We start from the raw sequence: 9,924 nt of genomic DNA, 5'->3' as shown, positions 1-9,924 counted from the left end.
GTTCAACATGTCCTATTTTAGAGAGGCCACAATCTAATTCCTCCACCACCTCACCTTCCTTCCCTTGTCCCCCACCCCACCAAAAAAAAAAAAAGATGTTTACTCATTTCTAGTAATTCTTGTCCCAAAGTAAAGCTCTACTGTCGTTGCAGTTCTACAACCTAGAAAAGTTAAGCTGTTCTTGACTGCTGCCTATCCCTCACCCTCATAGCTAACCCAGCACCCATTCCTGTACATTTTAACTCTTAAATACACCTTGAGGGTGTCCATTCTCTCCACCTCTACCACCAAAAACCTAGTTCAAGCTACCATTCTGTCGTCCCTTATGCTGAAATACCCTCTTCAGTAATCTTCCCACTTTGACTCTGCCTTCCTTCCAGGCTGTTCTGATGCCAGAATAATGTTTTCTAGACAGAAATGTAATCATTTTATTCCCTGCTTAACACCAGTTTTGGGGAATCTCACTACTTTTAAGGCAAAAACTGGAATTTTTTATTTGATATAGGACTCTGTCCACCTTTACAACCTCATTGCATTCTGTGTTCCCCTCTCCCTATATACTCCAGTCATGCTATGTTCCTGTCAGTGATTCAAGCTCACTTTTCTGCCTGCAACTCAGGGGCTCTGCACATTCTTTTTCCTTTTTTCTGTAATACTATGTCCCTACTCTCCTTGTCCTGGTTGACGCCTACTCATCCTTAAGATCCTGTTTTAATCTATTTATGTAGGGATACTTTCTCTAATTTATAATAAAATATCACCATATGTAGCACCATGTACCTATCCTTCACAGCACTTGATCACTATTGTGTCTTTAGTAACTATATAGTACAGTGCCTGGCACTTAATAGAACTTTAGTGAATGTTTGAATGAATAAATGAATTAATGATTTATTCTTCAAGTTAAATTTTAGAATTATAGGCTTTTCAGTGAAATTAAAGTTATTAATTTGGGAAAATACACTATCAAGAAATTTTATTTTAAGTTATTTAAATAATCTTTTATCAGTGTAGGAATTAGACATGTCTTACTAAATTTTCCTTAAATTTTATAAACATCTCTAGTTGGCTATTATTGGTATTTAGGAATATTGCTTTTTTTTTATTTTATTTTTATTGTGATTTGGGTGAAAGTTTGCAGAGCAAATTCACTTTCCATACAGCAGTTCACATACACTTTGTCTTGTGACATTGACTGCAATTTCCCACAGTGCAACAGCTCTCCTCTCACTTCTTCCCCGTGTCCTTCCCTCCCATGCACTCTGAGCTGTCTCCCTGTGCATACATACCCCTTCTATGCTCCCATGATTGAGCTCTCCAAGGAGTATATCTGCTTAATGTAAATGTTCAGCTCATATGCCTGTCTTTTGTTTGGCTGGAAGCCACAGGACTGGGTTCAGTTCCAGACCTGACAGGCAGCTAGGGACTATAGTCTCAGTGGTTCTATCAGGCTCTATCTGAGCAGCAACCCTGGTCCCTTTTTTTTTTTTTTTTTAATGATTTTGAGTTTTGTTCCACATTGTTCTCCCACTCTATCCAGTATCTCCTACATAGATACCCCTCCGAGTGGTTGATAGTGCAAGCCAAGCACCATCTAGTTCTTCTGGTCTCATAGTCATGTAGGCTGAGGGTCGCATGGTGTACCAGTCACTTGAACTAACTGTTTCCATGCATCTTTGGTTTTCTTCATTCTTCTTTGCTCTGGACGAGGAGAGACCCATCGTGGCATGTTAGATGAGTGTTTGCAAGCTTTTAAGATCCCAGTCACTACTCAGCCAAAGCAGGATGTGGAACGATGTTTTTGTGTAGTATATTATGCCAGTTGAGCTTGATGTCCCCTGCAACTATGGTCCTGAGCCCACAGGTCCAACTACTCACTCTCCCTGGGTAGCTGGCTGTGGCCAAGAAATGACTACAACCCTGTCCCTTGTCAGCTCTGCTGTACACCTGGGAATTCTTATAGAACATACAAATACACTTGTAGAAACATTGTCTGCCAACCCTATACATTGTGTTGGGCACGCTCCCCCTGCCTCAACATACCTAATAGTTCACCTGTCCACCCATCTATTCACCTGTATATCCATGTTTGCCTTCACTTACAATGCAGTACTGTATGTGCAGAAGGGTTCATCTTTATCGTCTGTACCTCCCTTGCACCTCTCTATGTCTTCCTCTTTCTCAGTGCCACCATGTTGATCACTCACATTTGGTGCATTGCCTTTCTCTTCACTCAAATCAATACTTGTCTCTACCTATCTAACAGTGTTCCCTCCCTTTTCCTCTCACCCCTGGTAACCAACAAAGAAAGTTTCCTTCCATATAGAAACCTTTCCTTATTTACAATAACGGACTAATACAGTATTTGTCCTTCTGTGATTGACTTATTTCACTCAGCATAATGTCTTCCAAAGGAGCTCTGGTAGCATAGTGGCTAAAGCACTTGACTGCTCACCAGAAGGCTGGCGGTTCAAACCCACCAGCCACTCCTCGGAAGGAAGGTTGGGCAATCCTACTTCCGTAGTGATACTGCCTCAGAAACCCAAGGAGGGGTTGCTATGAGTCGGGGCCGACTTGACGGCACATAATAACAACAACAACAATGTCTTCCAAGTTCATCTACGTTATGAGGTGTTTTGCAGATTATATGTTATTCTTTATGGTTGTATAGTATTCTACTGTGTGTATGTACCATAGTTTGCTTACCCATTCTTCTGTTGATTGGCATCTAGGTTGTTTCCATCTTTTTGCTCTTGTAAATGGTGCTGCAGTGAACATGGGTGTGCATATATCTGCTCTTGCCCTGGCTCTCACTTCTTTAGGATATATGCCTAGTAATGGAATGGCTGGGTCAGATGGTATTTGTAATTCCAACTTTTTAAGGAATCGCCGTACTACTTTCCACAGTGGTTATATCATTTAACAGTCCCACCAGCAGTGTGGGAGAGGCCCAGTCTCAGGAGTATTGCTAATTTTTGTTTTAATCTTTAGTCTTTAGTGTTTTCTTACTTTATTTAAAATTTTACTTTTAGAATAGTGCTTTTTTGTAGCTAAAATTATCTAAAACTTAAAGATTTTTACTTAGCTTTTTCTGTTGACTGGCACAGTGGTTAAAAGTGCTTGACTGCTAACGGAAAGGTCAGCAGTTCAAACCCACTAGCCCCACACCACAGGAGAAAGATATGGCAGTCTGCTTCCCTCAACATTTACAGCCTTGGAAACCCTATAAGGCATTTCTACTCTATCCCGTGGGGTTGCTATGGATCAGAATTGACTGAGCAGCTGTGGGTGTGGTTTGGGTTCATTGAATATAAAATTAGAGATTGTTCTTTTTGGGTTTTAGTCAAAGAATATTTCTTATGGAGAAGATATCTTCAGGGAAGTTCCCTACCATTGAGTATTTACCAAGTTGACTAAGTTAATTGCTTTGAGAAATTGTTATAAATAAGATCTATTTAAAAAAGAAAACTTATATAGTTGTTTCATGTATCATCTTCTTATTTGCTCATCGTCAAACTCAATAAAGTAGGCATTATAGATAAAACTGTCAGGGATATTAAGAGGCTTTTCTGTGGTCATTAAAATATTGAGTTCCTGATCCAGTGCCATACCCCAGTTCTCATTCTTTAGCTATGCTGTTTCTTTTTTACAGTGTTGCTTTTTGGTGTTTGTATAAAACAATCAGAAATTACTTAATTGGATTCTGATTAAGTTCAAACCAAAAAACCAAACTCACTGCCGTTGAGTCGGTCCCAACTAATAGCAACCCCTCCGTGGGTTTCCAAGACAATATCTGTACAGAAATAGATTGCCCAATCTTCCTTCCAAGGAGTGGCTGGTGGTTTTGAACCGCCAGCCTTCTGGTTAGTAGTCAAGTGCCTTAGTTATAAAGTGAAAACTTTTCTAAAATATCCCTTCTACTAAGCTGCTTTCATACTTAAATTACTTGGAAAGTCATTTTGAATAACTTTTCTTATAGGAATCTTCAGAAGTTTAGTCTTTTTGGGGACATCAGCGTTCTGCAACAGCAAGGAAATTTATCAAATACATACCTCAGCAAGGTGGACCCAGACGGCAAAAAAATTAAACAGTAAGTTATGTAGTTGGTGTGACAGGACTTATTCTAAGAATAATGTTCTTATTTTCTGAATACTCTCTGAGAAATTTAAGACATAATCAGAAGAATAATGTTTTTTTCCTAAAAGGAACATTTGTCCTGAAAATGTCTTAACTGTGAAATGAAGTGATCAGTATATGTCATAAAAGTCTTTAAGGCAAGAACGTGCTGTATAATTACTGCTATTTAAAATTATTATTTCTTTGCTTGCCTTTCCTGGAACATAAATTGCATGTCATCAGTCTTCTTTACCATACTAATGTAAAATGATACTTACCTTGGATAAGGAACATATTTTTATATGTTTAATACATTCATATGTTTAGTGTATACTTGCAGGTGAATTTTAACAGTATTTGTGATAATATTACTTGTGGGCTGAGTAGAAATTAACCTACTAATGAGAGAAAATAGATCTCAGCATTGCATGCCATTCATTGCCTACTTTTAGAAATCAGTGTTAAATGATTAGAGCTAAATGCTAATGGGATCAGTGTGTCATGTGTTTTCCTTACAGAATTCAACAGCTGTTTGAAGAAATATTGAGCAATAGTAGGCAACTGAAATGGCTGTCCTGTGGATTTATGCTGGAAATAGTAACCCCAACATCATTGTCATCTCTCTCAAACTCCATTGCCAACACCATGGAACACCTGAGTTTACTGGACAACAATATTCCTGGTAACAGCACTCTCATTTCTGCAGTTGAACTGGAGCGATTTGTGAATCTACACTCACTTGCCCTGGATTTCTGTGACTTTACAGCTGAGATGGCAAGAGTCTTAACCGATAGCAACCATGTGCCTTTGCAGCGACTGTCTCTCCTGGTTCACAATGTTTCTGTGATGCACAAGTCTCTGGACAACATGCCAAATGATGAGCATTGGAAAGCCCTGTCACGAAAGAGCACCAGCCTTCGGGTCTACATAATGGCTTTTGATATCAAGAGTGAAGATATGTTAAAGATTATGAAACCCAGTATACCACTAGAGAGGATTCATTTTGACAGCTATATCACTTGTGTTTCAGGGGCTATTGTTGATCTTATATCCAGGCAGTATGACAAGTTCCTCACTCATTTTATATTAATGAATGATGTGATTGACACCTCTGGTTTTCCAGATCTTAGTGACAACAGAAATGAAGATCCATTGGTTTTATTAGCATGGAGGTGCACAAAGCTCTCTCTCCTGGCAATTCACGGTAGGTGATTACTGCTCACTATTATTTAATTTTGGTCTCCTGTTTAAAACATTTTATGCTAGTGATAAGATGGCACTAACCTTTATAGTGTAAAGAAATTTTATCTGCAGATTCCTATTCTTTTTGAAGTCTTCAAGATATATCACTAACAAATGGAACAGTCATATTTCAAACTCAGGCATTTTAAAAGCTCTAGCTTTTCATAGAGCCTTATTCTTTCACCATGAGATTGATGGTGTTTCACAAAAATGGCATTTGAAATATAGCTGTGTTAAGAAAACATACATACGTACCCGCAATAGATATATCGCCACTAATCACAAAATCCCTTAAAAACACCTCAGAGGAAGGAGAAAGTAGGAGTTTTTTTAGTGTTCTTTACCTCATCTTATAAATTCTAAGATCAACATATTAATTTATATGACTTTTTTTTCAATGATAGTTCTGTTAAATAATGTTGTTGTTGTTGTTGTTACGTGCCATCAAGTCGGACCCAACTCATAGCGACCCCTCCTTGGGTTTCCGAGGGTTTCCGAGGCAGTATCACTATGGAAGTAGATTGCCCAACCTTCCTTCCAAGGAGTGGCTGATGGGTTTGAACCGCCAGCCTTCTGGTTAGCAGTCAAGTGCTTTAGGCACTACGCCACCAGAGCTCCCTTCTGTTAAGTAGGCAGTACTTATTTTTTTATTGGGTCTTTCTTCTTAATGTGAATTATTCTCATTTGTAGAAAGAGTTGCTATCCTGACAAATTAGAACATTTTACCTCCTTTTCTGGTCCTTATAAAATAATTACATGATACAAAATAAAAAGTCTATATGAATATCTTAAACTCTTTTTATTAGCTCTGTTTCATTATGTTTGTAATTATTTTTGTAGCCTGTACTTGTGTGTGGGAATGTATCTTGCTTTACAAGTTGTGCTTTTTAATTTGTGAGAGGTAGTAGCAAAGAATAAACCAATATTCCAAGTAGTAAATAACATGGAGATTTTATATAGACTAAAGAAATGCCAGGTTATTGAAAAGTTATTTTAAACTAGTCTTTTTATGAAAGCTTTTTTCTTGTTTTAAGAAATAGAATGTTAGATATAATTAAAGCCTTCTTTTCCTTCTTCTTCCTTCTCTTCCTTCCCATAGTTAACCATTATTCTGAAATTGGTACATTTCATTCCTATGACTGTTTTATACTTCATGTATTTATTACTGACAGTTAACAATTTGTCTTTCAACTTTGAAGTATTACTTCATAACTTTGAATTGTGATGCATCATAGATTTTTTTTTTAACCAATGGGAAATTCCATTTTGTATTATTTAAATTCTTAATGGATACCTATATATGAAGCAAAAATGTGTTCCTTATAATATATCACTATCCAAAGTTATAATATTATATTTCAGACTTTGTCTTCTATTTGACTGAATTCAGTAGTATTAGAATAGGATTACATCACTTACCAACTACCCACAGTGGTGTTTTAGGAGATAATATCAAAGTTCTGTCCTTTTTTTTTCTGCCTCTTGAGCTAAACAATACTATTTCCTTAAAAGGGGCCAGGTTTGCTGGTCTGATAGAGCCTGGTGAAACCCCTGAGACTGTGGCCCCTAGCTGCACTTCAAGTCTGGAATTGAACCTACTCCTGTGGCTTCCAGTCAAGCAAAAGACAGGCATAGCTGAACATTTACATTAGGTAGATACACTCCTTGGAGAGATCAGTCATGGGAGAATAGGGCTTTGTATGCACAGGGAGACAGCTCGGGGGACAGGAGTGCATGGGAGGGAAGGACACAGGGAAGAGGTGGCTATGTGGAGGAAGTGGGAGGGGAGCTATTGCATTTTGGGAGATTGCAGTCCATGTCATGAGACAAAGTGTATGTGAACTGCTGTATGGAAGGTGAATATGCTCTGTAAACTTTTACCCAAATCACAATACATTTTTTCTTAAAAAAAAGAAAAGTCAATATATTTTTAAAGGAAACAGAAGTTTCTCAAGAAGGAATGAATGAGGAAAAGACTAACAACATATAGACAAGGTAAAATTCAAGGAAATGACAGTGCTTATCTGTCTTTTCAGGTTATACAGTGTGGGCACACAACCTTATTGCCATTGCTCGTCTTCGTGGTCCTGATCTAAAAGTGCTTGAAGTCACTGAAGAAAGCATTGATTTTGACCAAGGTGAACTAGCTGACCAGGATGTGGATCCAGTGCATAACCTTATTGAGCAAGTATCCCTGGGCCTGGGTCAACCCTGGCATGCAGTCATGGACATCGAATCACTCAGTGTCTTCACTGAACCAAATCGTCATTTTTACAGAGAGATGCAAAGCTTCAGTGAAGGCATTTAGCTTTTTAAAAAAAAAAAAAAAATGTACAATTCCTGTGGTTACATATGCAAGTAGGGTCCTATTATGTTTTTTCCAGTAGTGTGAATTAGTCCCTTTGTGCTGTGTTTAATCAGTATTAGCTTTATAGAATTATATATGTATATTCTACTTCTTGATCAAAGAACGTAGTCGGGTATTGGTTTAGAAGTTCAAAGTGACACTGTGTAGGGCTTTCACGGTTAATGGACTTGTTACCAAACCTTAAGGATATACAACCGAAGGTTGTCTGAGGTTGCTGGCTAACTTTGTTTTTCACTGAGTTACTCTGCCTTTTTGATGTTTTTAATATTTGTGTGTCAGAGTTCAGAGCTCAGGAGCCAAATTATTTTTATACATATATAGATATATATCCATAGCCTGGTGGATTTGTATGCAGTGCATTGCATTCATACATTCAGATAGCATTTCATTAATTTTGATTTGAAATGGATGAAGGGAGGATAATTTGATCCCAAATGATGAATTACTTTTAACAGAAAAACTGTCTTTAACTTTCATTACACATATAATAGTTGGTATCACCAAATGCCCTTCTGAATTTTGTATAGTACTAGCTTAAAATACTGCTCAGTCCTTTTTTAAAAAAAAGCATTTACAAACATTAAAACTCAAATTGTTGGATTTTCAAAAATTATATCCAACTTAATTTTATTCAACAATTACATTATACATTCAAGTTAGCATATTAGCCCAGATTTTTAAATAGTAGAGGAAGAAAGAAGCTATTCCAGGGTAAAACTCCAAAAAGAAAAAACAAACTCATAAACACACACATTTTCAAACAAACATTAGTCGTGAAATCCCTAGCAACAAGTCACTGGATTTTTCTCTGTCAGCGTGCGTGTCAGCTGCCAAAGAATAGACTTAAATGAAGAAGTGCCCACATGCTGGCAGGGGCCGGCCCACTCTGGCCAGCCAGATACTGCTAGATTGTAATATTTAAGGTCGATTTTCGACCTGTGGTACACAGCTGTGCTGTGGCTCAGTCAGCAACCTCAGAACTCTGAAAAAAAAAAAAAAAAAAGAAAAAAAAACATGCACCTGTTTCACTGTGAATAGTGAATGTAAAGGAAAGAAAGGAGAAACTGAACGCTTGTCTATCACAGGTATGAGCTGCTATGATCCATGAAGAACATTCCATGAAGTATGTTTTAAAACCTTGTTATATCTGAGAGGCTTTAAAAGCCGATTTACTGTTTCAGGGCAACCGCGGTACAGACGTGGTCTCTGTGAGACTTCCACCTGACCCCAGTTTTAAATGGTACGAATGTTGTGCATTTAATGTTAAAGGACAGTCTGCAATAATAAAGTAAGTAGCCAACGTGGGTGCCCAGCAGTGCTGAGACCTGGCTGCTCTATTGTAAGCTTTGGAAACACAATTTATGCAACAGATGTCCAGATATGATTCTATTTATGGAAAAAGTTTATATATGTTTTACAAATGGTTTTACCATCTTATATTAAAATGACCTTTTGACAGGTGTGCACTGTTTTGTCTCCAGTGAGCACATACCATGCGGATTTTATACGTACATCAGTAGTGTGAATCCACTGGCACAGTGTGTGTAAATGCCAGATGTGGTGAGATTTTATCATATAAATGTGATCAGATAAAATAACTCCTGACAGAAACTGTAAGGAATCCAGCTGAATGTTTGACCTGATGACTGATGTTGTATGGTTTATGTTAAATGTATATTCTTTTAATCAATGAATAAAGCATTAAAAAGTGATCATTGTAATATATTTTATTGTATATGAAGCATGAAAACTTTTAGTGTTAAATAAAATACAACAACTCTTACATTGTGTATAATCATATGTTAGCTCTTGTTTTATTCTAGTTCAGCAATGCTTAGTTTGGGGATACATTATTAAAAAAAAGTCTTAGACTGAGAAGACTTCCAGTAAAATGGCAGAATAGGCAGACAAGCTACATAGACCCTCTACAACCAAGAAAAGAGAAACCAATTGACAAAGATACAGAAGATAATCCTGGAACCCTGAGCTTTGAAGGAAGGAAGGATACAGAGGTGGACTGAACAGCAGTTAGTAGAAGAACCTGAATAAAAACAGTGAGTAAGGAGACAAACAGAGCTGCGGACTGTCAGCTACCCTGACAGCACGGACAGCCTGAATATTTCCAAATGGTGTTAGGACCTGTGAATTAACCTAAAAATTGGCCCTGCTTATTAAAGGCTGCATGGACTACTGCACAG

The 9,924-nt window shown here is 37.6% G+C and overlaps 1 protein-coding gene across 1 annotated transcript in view; it reads left to right on the top strand.

The window, feature by feature from the left end:
* The window catches only part of FBXO33 (F-box protein 33), a 36,750-nt gene extending 29,084 nt beyond the window's left edge, over window positions 1–7,666 (top strand). The window contains exons 2-4 of the mRNA XM_007938581.2: window positions 3,980–4,090; window positions 4,635–5,320; window positions 7,395–7,666. Of these exons, the coding sequence (XP_007936772.1) occupies window positions 3,980–4,090; window positions 4,635–5,320; window positions 7,395–7,666 (1,069 nt within the window). The remainder of the gene's footprint in view (window positions 1–3,979; window positions 4,091–4,634; window positions 5,321–7,394) is intronic.
* Window positions 7,667–9,924: the final 2,258 nt, after the last annotated feature.

Source organism: Orycteropus afer, unplaced genomic scaffold (assembly GCF_000298275.1).
Source record: "Orycteropus afer afer isolate SDZICR_OR568_19922 unplaced genomic scaffold, OryAfe1.0 scaffold00051, whole genome shotgun sequence".
NCBI classification, from domain to species: Eukaryota; Metazoa; Chordata; class Mammalia; order Tubulidentata; family Orycteropodidae; genus Orycteropus; species Orycteropus afer.
Note: the sequence above shows the minus strand (reverse complement) of the source record. Positions and strands in the feature narration are given on the sequence as shown.